This window comes from Rhamphochromis longiceps, linkage group LG15 (assembly GCF_057381845.1).
Source record: "Rhamphochromis longiceps isolate RC_006_pf linkage group LG15, R_longiceps_female_GT1.1, whole genome shotgun sequence".
Classification (NCBI taxonomy): Eukaryota; Metazoa; Chordata; class Actinopteri; order Cichliformes; family Cichlidae; genus Rhamphochromis; species Rhamphochromis longiceps.
The window spans coordinates 33,047,222-33,068,560 of record NC_140571.1 but is presented as its reverse complement, the minus strand read 5'-3'; the positions used below and the strand labels follow the sequence as shown (position 1 = coordinate 33,068,560).

Genomic DNA, 21,339 nt, shown 5'->3' with positions numbered 1-21,339 from the left:
GCAGCTTTTGATGATCGAACCTTGCAAAACATAGAGAAGGCTCATGTCTGGGACTGTGAAGAGAAGATGGGCCAGAAAATCAGAGCAGCTTTTTCTTTTCGGCCTGCTGAGCGCAGAGTGAGTGTTGAAGCTTTAGACCCTCTGCCCACCCTGGCTGACCAGAGGGGAAGGGGAAGGGGAGGGGGAAACAACAGAAGGAGGGATCCCGTGTTGAAGGTGAAAAGGGTGCCAAAGTCCTGCAAATGGAGACAAGGGTTTAACACTCAGTCTGACTCTGACAGTTGAGTTGGGGGTTGAACAGTTTGGATGGCCTAGCGTGCTCAGCAGACACAAACCCTCTGTGGCTCATTTCCCGCTCCCTCTGCTGTTCTGTCTCTCTCACTGTTTGTCTCGGTTTCCAGTCTTCCCATCTGTATGTGATTTAGGCACAGGCTCAGGGGAGAGGCAGGTCCACTAGGGGAGAGGAATCGGGGCAGGGAGGGAGAGAGAGAGAGAGAGAGAGAGAGAGAGAGAGAGAGAGAGAGAGAGAGAGAGAGAGAGAGAGGAAGGGAAGCAGTCAACACAAGTTTGTTTTACAGGACTCAGCTAGGGCCGGGATAAGGGGCAGTGGTGGATCTGGACATCGCAAGCTGTGGAAAAGCGAAGCCAGAGGGTGCAGCCGATCATAAGGAGCTGCCCATGGACTTCCCTACAGCCAGTGGACACTGATTGAGACTTAAACGGAGGATCAGTGGGCAAATACAAATATGGCAGCAAAATCTCTGCCCTTCTGCTTTCTCTGCATCTTCTTATCGATTGCAAGAATAACTTCTGGGGAACAACAGCAGTCAGTTCTCAAAGTAAGACACATTTGGTTTTCCTTCTTTTTGGCTTGTATACTGTGAGTGTTATCAGTTTCTGACTTTCTATGAGTTATGATTGAGTACACAGGCTTTTGGGAAGCTGGAAATGATGTCTTGGGAGTTTGGGTTCTTTGCAAAGCTCTCTGAGGATACAGAAACTTCACAGTGGTCTTGCAGTGGGTTCGCATGTGTGTTTATACCATCAGAGGTACCCCAAGACAACAACTCTGATAGGCTTTGAGTTACTGTATGTGATTCAGGCACAGCCTGCTCCTCCTGCCCCTCCCTGACAGTTCTCTAATGGAAAGCAGCTACAAAATGTTGAGCAACAGCACGGGGAGGGGGCACAATATGCAGTAAGGGCATGGAAGCCATTAATGACTACTGGCACACACTCTACAGTTCCATTGGCAATAGCTTTAATACTTGTAAGCTCACACGCTTAACCTAAAAGTATTGAATTTACGATCATAATAAACTTAGACCGTGGGGAAAGATGCATGGAGATAAATAATGTGATAATGTGAAAGTCTGAGGTTGTTGCATGTGCATTTTCACATAATATAAAAACCCTGGCATGATCATACGGCACAACACTGGTCTTCTTTCTTCTTCTTTATGTTATAATACGACTCAGGCCGGTGTTTGTTTGTGAGTGCAGACAACAGCTGGTCTTCTAGCAAAGCAGTCAAAGATGTGTTTCTTTCCTTCAGTGTTCAAAGAATAACTTGCTATTAGATCCCGAAATCAAAGTTTGCTCCGAACCCACAAGTACTCAAATCTTTGACGGACTTCTAAAAGTCCATTTATGTATCTTCATTATAGGCTGGTCTGTTTATGATGACCCAGTGCCTGATGTAAGTACAATGACTGCATTGTCTTGTGCAGCTACTAGACCTCGAAAGTGGTTATGGTTAAGGGCAGTGTTTACGGACCTTGCTGAGCTTTGCTTTTCTTGTCTAAACAACAGAAAAAAATATAGCAAAGGTCTGACACAGGACAGTAGAGAGGAAACTGGACTTTGCTGGAGTCTCATCAGAGATGGTCTCAGTGAAAGAGTACTTGTCGTGAAGTCATTCTTCAGGAATAGAAACAGGGAGAAAAAGGCTTAAATATGCCAGTGAGAAAAGGCAGTGACAGGTTTTATCTAGTGGTGAATCCAAATGTAAAATTTTATGCTCATATCATCATCAGTATGTACAAAAGATGTGTGTCTTCAGCCATCTTTAAAACACGTTCAAGGCCCTATCATAGTTTGGGGCTGTATTTCAGCCAGTGGTGTTGGAAGACTTGTCAAAATTGATGGAATTATGAAATCAGAAAAGACTGGTAAAAGAAATTACAAGGAAACCTGTCAAAGAGGGTTCAGACTTTATTTAAGAAAAAAGCTGATTATACCAAATACTGATTTTCAAGCTCGTTGGAATTGGACAAACACTGTTTTTACATTCTGTACTGTAATTCCAAAAAATATATGCATGTTTTAAAACATCACAAGTATAAAAAAGTGATCGGTGGGTGGTTCAAGACTATTGTATAATACTGCAAATCACTGCAAAAATTAAGTTTTTGTGGTGCCTTGGTAGTGCTTGCAACACATTCTTAACATAATATAAATTTATAGTTAGAGATAAATCTAGCACTTTAAGCAAATAGGGATATTTATTAACTATAACTTAACATTGTGATAATAAATATGAGATCTGTATGAGCAAAGTCACTTATAGTCGGGATGAGATTCTCATGACCCAGGGTATATCCGGATGTTCAGAAGAGTTACAATGACTAAATCCACCGTCTGACCATCCCTTCAAGGTCAGTCTAAGTACAGCAGATAACTCCATTTGGGAGGCAAAGCGGAAATGACATTCAACCCTCAAGCATTAACATTTAATCCACTTATAGTGCCCTTGTGCTAGGAAAATCTCAAAAAGCAGGCAGAAGTACATATATTATAAGCAACACATCCACAATAAGAGCTCCGTGTACACACATGGCTGTACAAATTTCAACCTATATTATGGGACAGGGTGTTGATTTTAGGTGAGCTAATCTGTGGAGCCATAAATTGTTTTTTGCGTGTGATACCTGCCTTATGGTCCATCCTCAGAGCCTAGGTCAACACACAGATACTGATAAATACCTAAATGTCAGAGAGAGTGAATCATTGGAAAAGTTATCTTCAGTTAAAAAACAAATCGAGGTTATATAATATGCTGAATGTAAGCTTTGTCCTGCCCTCCCAGTGTAGGAGGGCCACAGAGATTGTTCACATTACTAAGCGTGCTCACAGCTGGCAGAGAGCTTCAGATGTTTGTGAATGTTATTAATGCTTTCAGGTTTAAGGGGTGTTTTTTTTCAGGTTTAAGTTTCTATCAAGGCTATCAAATCTATTTCTATTTGGCATAATCAAAGGGAAATCTAATAACACAAACACTGTGAGGCCGCAGACTTTATTTGAAAGATGTAGTTTCTGAAATTATGCTTGTTTTAAATGTGGCTCATTTACCCTCTTTCATTTTTTTTTTTTTTTTTAAAGAAGTGGCTGAGAGGCTATAGATTTCTTTTTAAGTTTGTTTGAGCAACATAAGCTTTCTTACAAATCAAAGTATGTTGAAACTGTAGTCAAAAGCAATATTCACCTAAAATACACCCAAATATTTTGCTGAGAGTAAAGTTGTAAGATTGATCTAAACTGTTTGTCACCAATTCTGTTCGTAATTGTTATGGTCCGAATTTCTGCACTTAACCAAGTGGCAGAAATCCCAAAAAGTTTATTCTGTTCATCTGGACGTAGCGTTTTTTAAAGGGAGAAACGTTTCATCCCTCAGTGGCTTCATCTTGGCTTTATGCAGATGATGTTCTTCTATTAGCTTCATCAGGTGGTGCTGAGTGTGAAGCAGCAGGACGGAAAACGGTGGAGGGCCCACCCTGGTCAGGGAGAAGTGGCTATTCAAAGAGTGCCTTGCAGTCTTATTCAGGAACAAGGGGAGATTTGGCCATGTCAGCAGTGATGCAGATGCTGCACAAGTCAGTAATAGTGAAAAGAGAGCTGAGCTGTAAAAGCAAAGCTGTCGATTTACCGGTTGATTTACTTCCCCACCATAACCTATGGTCACAAGCTTTGGGTAGTGACTGGAAGAATAAGGTTGCAGACACAATAGAAATTAGCTTTCTCTGAAGCTTGGCTGGTCTCTGCCTTAGAAATTGGCTGAGTTTGGTGATTCTCAAGATAGACTGACAAGAGTCAGATGAGGTGGTTCAGGCATCAGATTAGGATGCCTCCTGAGTGAGGTATTCCAGGCATGTCCTACCAAAAGGAAGAGCAGACCCATGGCATGCTGGAGAGATCACGTCTATCAGCTACCCTGGGTGTGCTTCAGCATTTCCCCAGACAAGCTGCATGAGGTTGTGCGGAGAGGGAAGTTTGGTTATCAGTTTAATCTACTTCAGTCTTTATGCTGACCTAAGCTATCTGGTTACCACTGTTTTGTACTTCTTGGGGAAATGTCAGATTATCATGGCGAAGAAATTGAACTGACAAAAATCACTTGATATTGATGATTTGTATTCATATCAACTGTAAGAAATCTGTTTTAAGTATGAATGTGATTTGCATTTCTCTTCTGTCTTTCTGTTTATGGCCAGATAAACATAATGTATAATGTAACTGTTTGTTCTTCTGTTTAAAAAGACATAGTCCCTAACATTCAAGTCTAAAGATGTCCAAGTCCTAGCAGTATACCATCTGCTCTTCGGCCCTCAGCCCCCTTCCTCTATTCCCCTGTGTATATGAACTGCAGCTGTTTGACCCATCACAGACTGTCACACAGTTAATAGGTCTGAACTATTTCAGAAGACTTTAATGTGCTTTTACAAATGATAGATAATTGGGATCTTTGTGGTTTTCCCATAAACTTTAGGCTCATTAGTTCTAATAGCTTAAACTAACATTTGGGGCTATTTTTTTTTTTCCTTTGAGCACTGATCCCATTGCCACATTTAATAGGAGTATGTGTATACATGGAAGGTTTACACATAAGTGTTTACGTGATAATAATAGATGTCTCTGTGGATGCTTTTCCTGTAGACTCAGGGAAGCCTACAGGAAATGGATCAGCAAGAATAATAAGAGCTCCTGTTTGCAGGATGTTTCACATCAGCTTGCAACATAATAACGTCTTTGTGTCGCAGCCCATCTGTGAATAAATCAAAGGAGAGTATGAATCACATGTGGGTATACACTACTGTATGTCTTTGGAATGTTCCATCGCCTGGTTATTCTGAATGCAAAGCATCAATGTCCAGCAGAGTGAGTGGAACAAGGAGATCAAACTATGGTGGTCTTGCAGACTACTGCAAACAAAGTGCTACTGTACACCTCACTGAATGGTGCTGCTTCAGAAAATCAAAGATAGTCAGAGGGCCGAGCGTGTGCGTGACGCCTCTGAACTCTTGCATCACATTGTCGTCAGAAAGTCTGGTGAACAAACATCAGACAGGATGTAGTGTTTGGACTGATGTTCTGTAAAATGTCAGGATGCTGTACTTTTATCGTGTTGTGTGTTGAAACTGCTAAATTATCAACCATCGATTCAAATGCCCAGAAAGTGAGAGCCATGACTGAGAACCCTGGGTCAATAGCATTCTTATATGTTGATAGATAGCACAGGATATGTTAGCGATATTTATCTGTATTTGGTTCTATAATATTTTAATGGAACTGAACATCAAGCAGCTTCTTGGTGATTAAAGTTAAGCTGCATTTTAGCCACATGCTAAAGCAGCATAGTTTAAGAAACTGAGAGATGTTACATTTCAAATCAAGTCTCTTATTGTGGTCTATTTGTAAACTTAACTCTAACCCTAATCAGCTTTGTGCAGTCATCATTAGCGATGACATCAGTCCTAGCCCCAACGCTAAATGCTAAGGTCAGAGCTCAGTCCCTGAAGAAAATGCACCCGAACATTCTCCCTCTATCACTACTATCAGTCAACATTTTGCATTTAATGAATGAATATTGCACGTGGCACATGACATATACATCAGTTTACCATATAACTGAGTCCCGGTATAAAACTTAGTTATGTGGCAGATTCACTTGTATTAAGTTTTGCTTTACCCTGACAATAGACTAACAGATGGACTTAACCGCTGATGTTTCACACACTGTTTTTACACTTGGCTTCAATGTTAGTATTTTATTTTCTGTCATGTTATATTTTCGTTTGTTTTTTTGGAGCTGGAGGCGACTATATATATATATTCAAATTTTATTCATCAAAACTGAAGCACAAACTTCCTGTAGCTGCTGTACCACAAACTGTTTGTCAGATAATTCCATTATAAATGCTCCAAGTACAGTGACTCAAGGAGAAGCCTAAAGGGCAGCTCCCAGCCACATTTGCCTTTGCCAAGATCCACCAGTCAAAGTCTTAAACTTCCAGTAAAGGAACCACAGTTTTAGCATTGTTATTCCACTTTTCATGGCCTGAGGATGTTGTTTAAACACAAGTTTAAACAACCAATCAACTTAACTTTGAGAGTTCCTCAGCTCTTACCTGCAGTTAGTGTGTCTACTTAACCCAACTAGAGTTTTCTACAAATTTTTACTTTACAGAAAACTGACATTTCTGTTCCCACTGCAGGTGTGTGGCAGGGGATTTTTCCTCAGTGAGCAAAGCGAATGCCTGCCATGTAACTGCAAGGGGCATGCTGACTACTGTGAAGACATCACTGGCATCTGTATAGTAAGTTGACTGCCTTTCACTCAGTAAGGTGCCCGGGTACACAAATGTTGTCGTAAACATAATATTTCCTCTCGCAGAACTGCAAATACCACAGCATGGGTGATTTCTGTGAAATGTGTGAAGATGGATACATTTTGACTCCTGGCCTGGGTGGACGCCACACCTGCCAACCATGTGCCTGCCCCCTCCCCATCCCATCCAATAAGTAAGCTGCTCTGCTGTTGCTTGTGTTGCCACAAGACTGACAGACATCTCAAAAATATTTTCTTCTGTGTGTCCGCCCAGCTTTGCAGTGCACTGTGACAAAGGAGGTGCCACTCCACGGTGCAAGTGCCAAGAGGGCTACTCTGGAAATTACTGTGAGAGGTCTGTGCTGAGAAGGCCTTGAACAAGCAATCAGTAAATTATGTAAATCAATTATAACATAACTGCATTACCTGCACATTCAATAAAAAGGTACACGTTACAGACTGAGCAGAGTTTCATGTCAATGAAACACATAAAATATATTTAGGTTCACAACATTCACACTTATTTTATCTTACTTACTTAATATTGGAATGGCCACAATATCTATACAGCATCTAACTCCAACTGCCATATATAGTACAAAACTTTTAAACACCACAACATTTATGAAAACATGAGATCTCTGTAAAGTGCAACATCACATACACTGTCATTTATATGCATAGGACTTATGCTCACACCCAAGATGAATAGATTTTGCTAGTAATTTGCTAAAGCTTACGGATCACTTCTAACTGGTTCATGAGAGCAGCCTTAGCTTTGTTTGTTTTGTTTTTTTTAAACAACGAGGAAGAAAGTCATGAGCTTTTGGATGATCTGATATCCTCGTGTTGGTGTTGTTCCCAGACCATCATGAAAATGTTGTTCCAGGTTCAACATTGCAAGTGACCAATCACATTGTTGTGACGTTATTCCTTTGCGCACCAAGCCATTCGTGCATTTATGAAATTCCAATGTTGCAAGGACAATATCAATTCTGCTTACTGTTTATTAAAGGGTTACTGTTAGTGTTAGGGTTAGGGTCAGGATCCGTTGATCGGCGGACAGAGGCGGTTTCTCGCAGCTTAAGTACAGTTTTTTGTTTTACGCCGGTTTTTCCCGAAGTTGCAAAAGTATGACGTCACAACATTCTGATTGGTCACTTGCAATGTTGATCCTGGAACAACATTTAGTATGATGATCTGGGAACAACACCAACACGAGGATATCAGATCGTGCTGAGCTTTTAGTTATGTGTTAACATTTAAAACTGAATAATGCCCAATTTAGGCATAAAGCTACAACAATCATTAGCTTTGCTTGTCTTGTAACAAAGGTCAAAAAGATTTTCCAAAAGTAGATTTTACTTTACTGTGTTAGACAGTGAGGCTCTCAGTCATCTGCAGTTTCTTCCATCCAGGTGTGCTCCCGGTTACTATGGCAGCCCAATGACGACTGGTAGTTCCTGTAAGAGGTGCGACTGCAATGGTAACACTGACCCCAACCTGATTTTCAACGAGTGTCACAATGTGACGGGCCACTGCCAGCACTGCTGGGGAAACACTGCCGGTGCCAACTGTGAGAGGTGCACCCCAGGGTTCTATGGCGATGCCATCAGTGCCAAGGACTGCAGAGGTGGGGATAATGGGTGAATACCCATACTTTGGGGGGTATTTCCTATGGGATAGCTAATGTTTGATGCATGAAAGCATTGTTCCTCAATGTTTTATGGCAGTTCTCACACTCAGTGACAGTAGTCAGGCATTCCAGCAGCTCATTGCAGACTGCACACACTGACCTGCACTATTGTGTCACACTGTCCTGAAGTCGCCATAGAGTACTTCACAGGAGGACTATTTTTTACAACTTATTTACTCAGTTTAACCTTAGCTGCTTAAAAGAGATGACAAAAGGTGACAAAAGTGCAGTTTTTAGCCCCACACAACCTTGAAGTTGCTCTGTTGCAAAGACACATGGTCTCAATTCCATATCAAGGATTATCGTATGCCTTTAGAGGCCCTGCAAGTCCAAAAATAACCCTTTCCACCATACTCGTGACATAATTTGACCTCTGGTGTTCTCATCACTCCATACATCCCATGTCTTTTCTAGAGTGCGAGTGTGACAAATGTGGCACCTCTTCATGCGATGACAGGACAGGAGTGTGTCACTGCAAGCCGGGAGTCACTGGACGGCTGTGCGACCAGTGTGAGGTGAGACACAGCACGTGAGCTTCTTTATTGCAACTCTTATTTCTTCTTTATTAATAAAAAATATGTCCCTTTGTGTACAATTAGGCACTGACAACTAGGCTTAGGCAAGTTCCTCGGTTAGGTAAGAATAATAATAAAAGATCGTGGTTTGGCTTGGCTACCATTGTAACACCTTCCAACTTTCTCTGACATCAAACAAACTTTCTGTCAAAATAGACAAGTTATAAATTGATCCTCCCAGACAAACAGAAAGCCTTTTTCCGACTATTCCATATTCTGTTATGAGACTGGGATGGAGTGGCTACAGGGCAGGACCAGCCTTACATCACTCAGCCACTGCCCAGGATAAAACTTCATAGAACATACGAGGAGCAGACTCAAGAAGGCAGTTCAAACATATAATAAATAAGCTAAGATTCTTTAGAAGAAAAAGGCAATATAAAAGCCAAAATAGGTCTAGTTTATTTTTTGTGAATTTATGTATGCGTGTGTCGATGAAAAGATGAAGTCGATGCATGAGTTCAAGCAAAAACACAAAAAGCTGCAGTTACGAAATGTCTGCAAGGGTCATTGTGAGGTTAAGGGAAAAGTACTGAAAACAGGGCAACTGTTACATGAAGCATGAAAGCTGCAGATGAAAGCAGCTGAACTCTCAAGTGAGAACATAAAAAAGATGGAAGCAGTTACAGCTGAATGATTTGCCTACATTTTTTTTCTAAGATCTACAGTAGTTACTGCGAACTGTATTTTGACCCTTACAATGACATCAGAGCACAGCATTTATCTCTTATATTATGCACAGAGCCTGCTTCAAAATGAACTGGAAGAGCCCAATAACTGGAGTCCAACACTGTTTTTCACTCTTGTAATCTAGGAAGGCTACTCGGGTTTCTCCAGCTGTCAGGGCTGCCGGAGGTGCGACTGTGGGCCAGCTTCCCTCCGGTCCACCTGCCATCCTCTCACCCACAGCTGTCCATGTCGCCCGGGGGCTGGAGGACGTTACTGCGAGCGCTGTCTCCCAGGATACTGGAATTATAGCCCCTCTGGCTGCCAGAGTAAGTTATCTGCCTGTACACAGTAGGGCAGATAACTTGACATAATCAGCATTTGTTAAAAACATTCAGTGTAGATTCCCAGAGGAAAAGACTGCACTGAACGCTCATGTTCCCACACCCACTGTTGTTTTAATGTTCATTGGATGTGGTAAAAGTACAAATTCTTCGCTTAAGTAGAAATAAAAATTGTTTTTAAAAACACTCTGGTAAAAATTTGAAATATAATAATATTTTTAAAAAATACCAATTTAACTGAATATAAACTTTTCACATTTTTTGATATTGCTGAGCTGTTAAGAGTGTTGCGTTTTTCAGTTTTACTTTTCAACAGCCACCTCGACGCTCAAGGAAAAACTCCCTTTTAACAAAAAACCTTCGGTAGAACCAGACCCAACTGCTGTGGCCGGTTTCAATTTTAAAAGGCTAATTAAAAGTCTACACTGGGACCTGATCCCATGTGAGAGGGGACTGACATCATTAATTAGATGTGTTTTTTCTGCCTTTTTAATCTGTTGTGTAGGTGCTGGACATAATAATAGAAATGTCTTTTATGTATTCCCCTCAAATGTCTTAAACCTAATAGTAATTAGGCTTTTCGGAAAAAGTAAGGAATCCAAAGTAAAGTAAAGCACAGACGTCCGAGATTCAATGCAGAGACAGTAACAGTAAGTGTTTTACTTTCTTACTTTTGACCTCGGGTGTTAATGATGTCAGAGGAACATCTGCTGGAAGCTTTGATAGTCTCTGTGGCCAGTGACTATCACTGTGAGAGTTGGATGACATCAACGCCCAATTCCAAATCTATATACATACACAGCTGCTTAAATAAGGAGTCACACACTAAAGAAACCGCAAGACAGATGTGCAGGCCTCAAGCCAAGTGAACATCTGCAGATTTTAATGTCTTGTTTCCAGCTGGTGAAAATTTTAAACTGAATGAAGTGTCTGTTTTTGTTGGGGTTTAATAGAGTGTGACTGTGAGAGTGGCTTCTGTGATATGCATACAGGAGGATGCCTGGCAGAGTCTTCAACGGTCAACCTGTGCAACATCAGTAAGTGCAACAAACAACAGCGGCAGAAATTCACTAACTAAAGGAAAATTATGTGAACAGCTCTGATCCAAGTTGGGTTTTTCGTTCTTTTTCCTGACTTTAGCTTGTGATCAGTGTATCTGGCATCTGATTAAAGACATGGAGCACTCCAATAAGACACTGGACCAGCTAAAAGTTGGAGTGTTGAACATTACCACAGGTGCTGCTGCTAACGATAGAGTGAAATACTACAACTATACTGCTCATCAACTGCAGGTACATGCACATTTATATGTATTACTGCTATAAAGGTAAAATGAAACTGCACTAGTAAAACCTTTTTATACATATAATGTTCAAAAGTTTATGTGTGCTGGGAGGTACATTGCTCATACTGATGAATCTAAGAATTGTCATGTAGCTTGACAGTTGCCGCACAAATGTATGAAGCATTTTAGCTTCAGTAGCATCACTGTTTAAGCTCATTGTTTTGGTTTTTGACCTCACAACTTTGATTTGACTTTTCAATATCAATTTCATTTATATATCGCCACATCACAACAATATTGTAAGGTAAAGACCCTACAATAATACAATTTGCATAGCACCAAATTAGCAAGAATTAGCAACTACACCCACAACATTCAGTTTCTGTTCATAGTTTACCTTCCAATTAATTCTTATAGTTCGGCTTTATTTTTGCACAAACATATTACAATGTTAGCTCTATGATAGTTGTAGCTTCCTTTACATTTTTAGCTTTAAATGTGTGGAATGTAAGACATTTCTACAGAGACAGACAGAAATGCTGCTATTTAAATTCTGATGCATGAATTCCTGCAGTGAGTTTTCATTATTTCTACTTCACTCCTGTCTTCCTTTCAGAGTGGGTATCGAGTTTGGAGAAACAAGTCGTCTGTAATGCAGGCCCAGACTGAGGAGCTGAAAGAGGCCACAGATGTTGTGGTACTGGACATCAGAGAGCTAGGGAAATCGGTGAGCACCATCAAACCTTTAGATGTTTAAAGCTAGTGTTTGTGTGTCTGCAGTCTAGCTATTTTTTCACTTACAATAATGTAGAAATTATATTACTCAATATCAACTTGCAGGTCATACTTTCCCGACGCATATTTTTATGCTTTTATAAATAATAACCTGTCACAGCATTTAAGATGCTACATTTATTTACATTTATTAAAATGTTTGATTTTAGGCTTTGACTTATCTCTTTATTTGTGGCTTTTCAGGAAAGTGTGGTGAACATTCTGTGGAACATGTTGGATAATGACACACTGGAGACCTTCACACTCGCTGAACAGCTCAGCATAAATCTGACTGATCTAAACATACGCATTGAAGGTATCAAACAACTCTCAAACGCAAAAGCCTGTTTTGTTGCTGTGTCCGGTGAATTAAATAGTGAAACTGTGTGCTATGTCTAAATGTATTTTACCTAGCTTAACTGGGTTTTGATGTTACACGTTCATACAGAGATGATCCACGATTGGGAGGTGTACAGTATCCAGCAGGAAGTGGATCCTGAGGTGGTGAGAAAGAGCTCAGCGGACGCTGAGGAAATAGTGGCTTTGATGAGGAAAATAGACCTTTCTCCAGGAGAACCAATCGCCACTGGCGAGTCCACAGAGGCCCATGACTGTAAGACACACAACAGTTACACAGCAAACACCTGCGCATGATTACATCACTATATCCCTATTACACTGTAGTGAGCAAGGGTTGGAGATGCAACATTATATGAACATTATTTTGATATTCAAAGCCTGCACATTTTTTGTAAACATGCACATGTGCAAAACAGGCTGGTAGCATCAAGTTGAATGGTGGCAACCTTTTAAGGTATCGGGTTGGGTTCATACCTACCCCCTATAGCCCAATGGAATCATACCACAGCAGAACTGTAAGGCCAAACATGCATGTAAAAGACTGGTTCAGTGGTTCAGTCATGACCTGGTAGATGTTAAAAGGTTAAAAGAATACATTTTCTGCATCAGATAATGCATACAAATGTATGTAGCAGGTCGCTTTGAGTGCTCAGAGTAAAAATGAGCTAGATAAGAATCAGTCCATTTACCATTTATAATATAACTGCTGTGGATGAAAAGACTCACAAGTTCTACAAAAACAGCACCCTGAGTCACTCCAATGTGTTAGCAGTGGTGATAAAATTTCAGCTAATGTTTCTGGTCATGTTTGCAGTGCTGGGCCGCATTCGGCAGTTGGAAAAGAAGCTGATGATCACAAACAGCCGCCTCCCGTCTGTCCGAGAGGTCTTGTCCCGCTTTTCCGGCAGACTGTCAGAAGCTCAAGGCTTTCTTGCAAAAGCAGACAGCAATGTGCACGAGGCGGAGAATAAGAACCGAGCTAGTGTCCTCAAATTCCAGAGGCATGAGGTAATTTCCCGTGACCCCCCTCAGCTCTTACAGCGCCCTACTTCCCTCTCCCATCTACACTATGTTTGATTCTCTGTTAGTTTTTACTTCTATAGAATGGCTTATTTCTTCCTTTTTTCAACTCAGAATACTTCAAACAGTGTTGAGTTGTGATTTTTCACACTAGTACCTGGCATTTAAAGACAGAAGTACAGCGTGTTCTTAGTCCGAAATGCACAGTTGCAAAAGAGCAGAGAGAGAAGGAGATCTGGTTGTACTTTGCCGGTCATGTCAGAGAACTCTATTACTGTGGTATTTAGGTGATGAGAACAGAAACTTAAAACCATCTGTGGGAGTTACATTAGAAGGGGGCCTGCACAGGGGAAAAAGCAACATTGCAATGCAAGTGTTTTTCCCACGATAATATTCACAGCCTACCCACACAAACATGACTGACTTTCTCATGATGCACCCAGCCAAGTCTTATCCCAAGAGGGGGAAAAAACAAAACACTTCTCTGCAAAAACACTAAGATGCACATAATGTACATGTTGAATAGACCGAGAGCAGGGGTGTTTTTTTTAAACATCTGGGAAGTTCCTTTTAACTCCCTTTTAACAGGAAGAAACCTCCAGCAGGCTCAGGGAAGGCCAGCCATCTGCCCTGAGAGGTTGGATAGTAGGAGAGGAAAAGGTCATAAAAATAAAAAATATGTACATAATTAACAAAACTATGTTATAGTTATAGTTAAAATACCATTTGGAAATTCCAGAATTTTGTTCCATTCGGATTACACTATCTAGAGATATTTCCACAATACAACTTGTTGTGTTTGTTCAATCCAGCATGAAAGTTGATTTAAAATATAATTTCCTTCCTTTTTGTGACTAAGAATTTCATGTTAAAAAAATATTAAAAGTTTTCTTTTGCATTTTTATGAAATATAACCATATGTATTCAGACATTGTCACTAGTTGCCTTTTGCAATGTGAAGTTAGTTAGCAAGTGTATGCTCAAATTTTTTTTTTAACTAGTGAATACTCCATAAAACTTCTAGGCAATTTAGAGACGGTTGAGCAGAAAATGTAAAGATTTGCTGACTTGAGATGGAATGGCCCAATATCTCTCCTCTTCAGACCAGATACTGAGGGATTTCTATGAGTCCTAAAATTAATTTTAAAGCTTAATTGGTCAGAACAAAGGACATAACCTTTAAACATTTTTTTATCTAGCTATAGCACAGTTTTTGTTTTTATAATAGAGTCAAAATTTTAATTAGTCGACATAAAAACATCTGGTCATAATCGAAATCCAGGGATGCAGCAGAGCAGCTCCTGTTGGACTCTGCATTTGGTTACTTGTGAGCATGCGTGTTATCAGGAGTGGGGATCTCCATGATCAGGGTGTCTGCCATGAATAGCTTCCTAGCCAAACACAGAGCCTCTCCTAATCCAGGGCTCTACCTAGCCTCAGCAGACTGGTCGACACCAGTATGTGGCTGTATGCTGCTGGCTGACCACAGCCAATCAGATGATCTCATCCCTGTACAATACTCAGTCATGCAGTCAAATTAAAAGTGGGGTGTGGATGCTGAATCTATTATCTGTAACATACATGCCTAACATACTGCTTGAATGGAACAGCATAAATATTATGATTCCACTAAATAAGACTATTTATTAAATAGTATAGCTATTAACTATGTGACATTTAAAATTACTTGCAACAAAAATATACGCAAACACAAATACTTCTACGCTGCATATGAAAGATTAACATTGCTTCCAAAGTAAAGCCAGTGATGAAGTGTTTTAGCCCTTTAGTCTTTTTAAAGCAGTTATTTCAAAAATGCATCAGACTCAAAACTTGACGTAAAGTCTTTGGGAATATCATTGATTTTTGACCTCTATAACCACTTTAACATTTGTTTAGTCTTTAAACAGGACTAAACAGGAAAATCTTTAGAATCCTATTCAATGATAATCACATATTGGCACTTATTAGCAGTGTTTTCTTCAGAATCTGCAGGAAAGCCTAGAACACGGGTCAGCAACCTTTAAGACACAAAGAGCCATTTGGACCCGGTTTCCACGCAAAAGAAAACACTGGGAGCCGCAAATCCTTTTTGACATCTAAAATGAAGATAACACTGTATATATTGTTTTTTACCTTGATGCTTTGTGTGAACAACTAAGGTGTGTTGCTTATGAAATCCATGAAGTGCTACAGAGAAAATTACATTTTATTTATGTAATTAACACATTTTGAACTCTTAAAGAAACATAACAAAAGGACAGACACCAACCTGAACTAAAATGATCCATGTAGCAAACAGAAACTGTTGTGAGCCGCCACCCTTATATCGCCTTTGGGCTTTTGAAGCCTTGATCTGTCTTTTAAAGAAATAATTGGAAAAAAATGCACTATGCTGCTAAAAAATGAAAAATAGATCTTTGCAAAATTCTGCCTAAATATGTATTTTACCAGGTTAATGTGTGTGGCGGGGCGTGGTCTGCAGCACTGCTGCAGGGGAGGCAGACGCACCTGAGCGGCACCCGTAATCACGCCTCGCCACATTAACGTCTGTGCTATCTATGCTGTTGTTGGTATGTGTCGGGCTGTGAGCTGAAAAGCTACAGCCGGCTGTATACGTACAGCAATCGTGTGTGAAAAGCATGTTCATGGAAACATCGTCGGGTCTGCCGTGATATGTTTACAATGGGACTTCTGCTCCTAAGCCTCTGCGCACAGCGTCTGCAACTCGGGGCTGTACGAAGTCACTTTCATCTTTACGCAGGACTGTAAGCTGTCATCTGTGAGGCGCGAGCGGTGTTTGTTTTTAACATAGTTCACGGTGGAGAATAGCTGCTGACATAATGTGGATCCGAAGATCCATAACTGGCCTACCTGGGGTTGAAAGTCTCTATAAATGCATGTCGTTTCAGTGGGTACACCGACTTCTGCGAGTGTGACGCTTATTTTGATCAATGAAAAAATAATAAAATATAATTTTATTTTTATATTTCAATGTCACAATAATCTTCCAATTTAGAACTACAAGTTAAAAAAAATAACTAACATAAATAAAATACACTTCAGCTAAATGCTTCTAATTTATTTTCCCAAACCGCACGGAGCCGCACTATAAGGACTAAAGAGCCGCATGCGGCTCCGGAGCCGCAGGTTGCCGACCCCTGGCCTAGAATTTTGACATGTTAAGAATATCTAACAAACAAACCCCCCAAGAAGTACTGGACTCTGGTAAAAAAAAAATAAAAATAAAAAAAATGGTGCTCTCTTTCTTTCCCTGCATCCTAGGTGAAGTTGCAGAGGCTAATGGAGAACCATGACACTGTCAACGACACTTTGGAAGCAGCCAGAGACTTTATCGCCCAATCAGAGAGAACTGTGGCTGAGGTGGACACTTTGGGAAAGGTGAGGCAAATTACGGTCTGATGAGACTAAAAATATCTCAGGCCCTACTTTTATAATGATGGTCAGGTTTCTTCATGGCCTACTGAACAAAGGCTATGTATCATACCAAGGTAGCATAATCTAATTATGGGGTTGTAATATCCCAATATCCCAAGGATTAAATTGAATTCATTCCAGAAATGATTGCTAAGACTTGACCTGGTCTGTGTTACATTGCACTGCTGGGCAATTTGATTTGGAAGCAATTTATGGATTGCTGGAAAGAAAATTGAATAAGCAGCATTCTCAAAGTGCTTTCCTGTTTTAGTCAAGTAGCTCTGTATTAAGTTACTCTGGAGGGAATTACAATAATCTGAAAGTAACAATGTTAGCAAGTGTGTGTGTGTGTGTGTGCGTGTGTGTGTGTGTGTGTGTGTGCGCATATTGTAGCTTTTTGGACTTGAAATAAATAATCTCAAGCTAAAAAATCTTTTCTGATATTGTTACCTACAGTAGTTACAAGCTAAACAGAGATTACTGAATGTTACAGGCTGGAACATGAAAGCACGTCTCGAGGTAATTGAGGTGTGTGTGTGTGTGTGTGTGTGTGTGTGTGTGTGTGCGCGCATCTGTGTGCAGAACGTGACTGAGTACCATGCAGCAATCGATGGTGCCAGCCAAAAGCTGACAGAGAAGACGGAGCGCCTCTCACTGGTTGACAGAGATCTGGTTCAGAAGGCTGACAGACATGCTGAGGGGCTGGAGAGACAAGCCAATGAGCTGGAAGAGTGAGACATCCATCTGAAATAAACCTGTGTAGCACACAGTTGCACATAGTAGCTTTTAGTAGACTTTTGCCCGGATAGGAACCATTTATTAAACTTATTAAACATTTCATGCTTCATATAGTATTTATTTGTGACCTATGAAGTTTTTCCTAATTTCTATCATATATAAAATGTTAGAATAATACAGTTTCTTTGCATGTTTTTGGTAACAATGATAAACATATGGAATACACACTTAGTTGTTAAGTGATGTCATATATGCATTGTGGAGGAGGAATCAGCTGGCTCTCCAGAGAGTGGACAGATTCTGATGCTGCTGTCTTGCAGTGCAACTAGTGACAGCAGTCCGTGTTCTGCTCTGCAGTTTCACTGAGCTTGAGGTCGCAGATTATGAACACTTGAGTTGAATCACACTGTCTCCCCCAGGGACCTGAGAAAGAGTGACGCCAATGGCTTTGTACAGAGGGCTATAACTGCTGCCAACGTCTACAACAACATAGTGAAATACGTTGACGATGCCAACATCACCTCACTCACCACCTTCAACTTATCCGAAAGAGCTGAAGATGTATGTCAGATCATGCAGTTTTAAGGCATTCGTTTACTGCATTCAACTTTCTATCAGTCCTTGTTATTTTTCTTCATACATCTGTCTTTTAGGCCACCAGTGGGATCAATGCACAGCTTGAATACCTCATAACACAGAGTGACAATGTTTTCAAGGAATCTGTCACACTGCATTCAGAGCAAATTGGTATGGAGCTCAACAGAATTATATATTGCGGACATATTAGTCATATTTCAGCTGTATACTGTTCATAGTATTTTTGTTGTCTAATACATTTTTCTGTAACAGAGCTAAAACATGAGGTGACTGACAAGCTAAAATACATTGAGGAGACCAAAGAGACCATGGAAAACAACGTGAAAAAACTCTCAGAAATTGTGCAGGACATCAGTGAACTCCAAACAGGTAAGAATATACTTTTCTTATACGTTTCAGAAGGAGGCCCGTGGCGTGTTTAAACTATAGTTTATCGCACAGACTGGAACAGTTGGAATAGCTAACAGGGCAGACCTTGCTAGGTTTTCCAATTGAATGTGTGATTAAAAAAAGAAAGAAAGAAAGAAAGAAAGAAAGAAATAACACACACACAAAAAAATTTTTTTTGTTCTTTTACTTGAGTGGTTTGGTCCTAAAGTCAGCCAATGTATAAAGTCAGCCGATGTATAAAGTCAGCCGATGAATAAATCCCCCAGGGGTTTTATATAGTTAAAATTTAAAAAGTAGCTTTCTTTGAAAATCAGAGATGTAGGCCTTACAGAACTACAGGAGCAATAGAGGATATTCACAGTTAGCTTGATCTGCTGAAATTCAGCTAAAATGGTCAGACCTTTTATTCTAAAATCCAGTCTGACTTGAATAAAGTTGCCACTTTGATGAAACTGTGAAATGGTGAAACTCAAGCTTGCATATACACACGGGTGCGGGCTTGACCGATACACTCTGCTACTTAAACAAATAGCACTATACCACTTTCAGGAATGCATACTAGGAACAATATGTGCAGATTTTGATATTAAACTACTTTAACTACAGCCTTCTCAAATAAACTATGACAACATCGTGATCTGTTGTCCGCTAGCATAAAAACCTAGCATATGGCCCACTTTGTCCAAAGGATAATCTTCTCTTCTTCCATCCAAAAATTCTGCATTTAGGTTTGTGCAGTTTCCTAGTCTGTGTGCATGGTTTAGTAACTCATTTACTCAACAATTTCTGTTCCCCTATTTTAAAAATACGTACGGACAGCCTCACTTCACAGATATGTCTTCTCTGTTTTGGCCATAGCAATTTTTTTCCCATAGTTTGGCAATACGGACCCAAATTAGTTCTTTACCTTAAAGTTTCTGCATTATCAGGACTAAGGAGGACATTGGCAGAAATCTCCATCAACTGAATGCTTTAGTTGCTAAACATGCGAATTTGCAGTTTGTTATAAATGTGCACTAATTTTCAGACAGAACACCACAACGTCTGGAGTTTACCTCAGAAGTGGCTTCAGAGACTCTGAATCGCTCAGTGGAAGTTTTTCAATCTATCACCCCCATTAGCAGCAAAGTAGAGGAGTGGAACAACAACATGAAAAATAACGAATACTCCACAGCTGCCTATGAACAGGCTGTTGCCTCTGCAGGGGCAGCAGGTATATATCAAAATTACTACATTTTATGAGATTTGTATTTAATGAGTAGAACACACTATACTGGTTTTCATGTTAGCTATTGTTATTCCTATCGGCTTTTTTGACTTACAGTTCCTTCGCAACCACATTTAAAGTTGATTTTTCTTCATTATTTTTTTGGCAGTGGAGAACCTGAATTTGCTTGTTCCTACCCTGCTGGACAAGCTGAAGGTTGTTGAGGATAAGAAGCCTGTCAACAACGTGACCACCAACATCATGAGGATCAGAGAGCTCATAGCCCAGGCCCGGAGTGTGGCCAAGAAAGTTCGTTCAGTCCTTTTGACACACTTAGTAATGATATCCCAATTTAGTCATTACCACTAGAGCAAAGGATGACTGACTTCCATGTGCAATCATTTTATATTTGATGACATGGCTCTGTTGTTGCACCCCTCCTACCCTTTCATTTTGAGCCATAGAAGAAAAGACAAAAGAGGGAGAACAGCAACATCACACTGATTCAGTTAGGTAAATTATATAAGGATCAGCTGGACTGGAAGTGGATTTCAAAGTGGCTTGCAGCAGCTGTGGCTAGTATAAAGTTGCTTAAAATCATGCCATATGGTGCAGTCAATTGTAAAAAGCTATCTGACAAAATTTTAAACACTTTCAATTAAAAAAATTGTTTTGCTGGACTAAAAGAAGGGGGGGAGTGAAGTTATTAAATAAAAATGGTAAAATAGTAAATATAGCAATACAACACAAAAGCAGAAAGCAGAACCACAAACTGTACCTACGGACTAAATAAAGCTAACAAAATATTAATAAGAGAATATAAAAGATGATGATATATGATCATGATAATTAAAGAGCATTGAGGTTAGCTTTAGCTAGCCTGTAACTAAGGCCCAATCAAACAAAATGTTGTTATACCACAATATTTAGAGGAATTGATATTAGTTAATAAGAACAACCCAAGTTCCTTGCACCTTAAACATTTGTGTGTGCATAAATTAAAACATTGACAAAACTGGCAAATATTTGACTCTGTAGACTTCCCATGAGAAATTATTTGGGCTTGTTGTACAGCCAGAGGAGCAAGGTACCTTAGTCATCGAGCTGACCATGAGTTGACCACGAGTTGACATCCAGTTGACCATGAACTTTTCTGTATGCCACTGTATTCTGGAGTCAGATGTGAGGCTGCCTGTCCAATAGCTAAAACTTGGCAGAGACTCGGTCATGAAACAGGACAATGATTGCATCACACAACAAATCTACAACAGCTAAAAAAGAAAAGAATCAGTGTTGCAATGACTCAAAGTCCAGACCTCAACCCAATTGAAATGCTGTGGTCAGACCTTAAGTGAACTGTGTATAGATGCAAACGTCGGTCAACTGAGGGAACATTGTAAAAAGAAAAAAAAGAGTGGGCTTAAATTCTATACGATAATAATCTATTGAATCATTAGGTATACATAGTTTTCACACATGGCCTGCCTGCATTTGTATAGCGCTTTTCTAGTCCATAGGACCCCAAAGCGCTTTACACTACATTCAGTCATTCACCAATTCACACACACATTCACACACTGGCGATGGCAAGCTACATTGTAGCCACAGCTGCCCTGGGGCGCACTGACAGAGGCGAGGCTGCCGG

At 40.2% G+C, this 21,339-nt stretch overlaps 1 protein-coding gene across 2 annotated transcripts in view; it reads left to right on the top strand.

The window, feature by feature from the left end:
• Nucleotides 1-295: 295 nt before the first annotated feature.
• Nucleotides 296-21,339, top strand: part of lama4 (laminin, alpha 4) — a 32,927-nt gene continuing 11,883 nt past the window's right edge. Inside the window, exons 1-20 of one of the 2 annotated variants that reach the window (XM_085381762.1) lie at nucleotides 296-839; nucleotides 6,492-6,593; nucleotides 6,671-6,798; nucleotides 6,879-6,959; nucleotides 8,023-8,237; nucleotides 8,715-8,815; nucleotides 9,690-9,870; nucleotides 10,878-10,922; nucleotides 11,026-11,177; nucleotides 11,787-11,897; nucleotides 12,149-12,260; nucleotides 12,393-12,557; nucleotides 13,119-13,312; nucleotides 16,610-16,726; nucleotides 17,345-17,493; nucleotides 17,920-18,061; nucleotides 18,154-18,247; nucleotides 18,350-18,466; nucleotides 19,515-19,700; nucleotides 19,864-20,003. In XM_085381762.1, coding sequence (XP_085237888.1) covers nucleotides 747-839; nucleotides 6,492-6,593; nucleotides 6,671-6,798; nucleotides 6,879-6,959; nucleotides 8,023-8,237; nucleotides 8,715-8,815; nucleotides 9,690-9,870; nucleotides 10,878-10,922; nucleotides 11,026-11,177; nucleotides 11,787-11,897; nucleotides 12,149-12,260; nucleotides 12,393-12,557; nucleotides 13,119-13,312; nucleotides 16,610-16,726; nucleotides 17,345-17,493; nucleotides 17,920-18,061; nucleotides 18,154-18,247; nucleotides 18,350-18,466; nucleotides 19,515-19,700; nucleotides 19,864-20,003 — 2,625 coding nt within the window. In that variant the 5' untranslated portion in view covers nucleotides 296-746. Of the gene's footprint in view, nucleotides 840-6,491; nucleotides 6,594-6,670; nucleotides 6,799-6,878; nucleotides 6,960-8,022; nucleotides 8,238-8,714; nucleotides 8,816-9,689; nucleotides 9,871-10,838; nucleotides 10,923-11,025; nucleotides 11,178-11,786; nucleotides 11,898-12,148; nucleotides 12,261-12,392; nucleotides 12,558-13,118; nucleotides 13,313-16,609; nucleotides 16,727-17,344; nucleotides 17,494-17,919; nucleotides 18,062-18,153; nucleotides 18,248-18,349; nucleotides 18,467-19,514; nucleotides 19,701-19,863; nucleotides 20,004-21,339 lie in introns of both variants that reach the window. The other variant, XM_085381761.1, reaches the window with a different exon arrangement.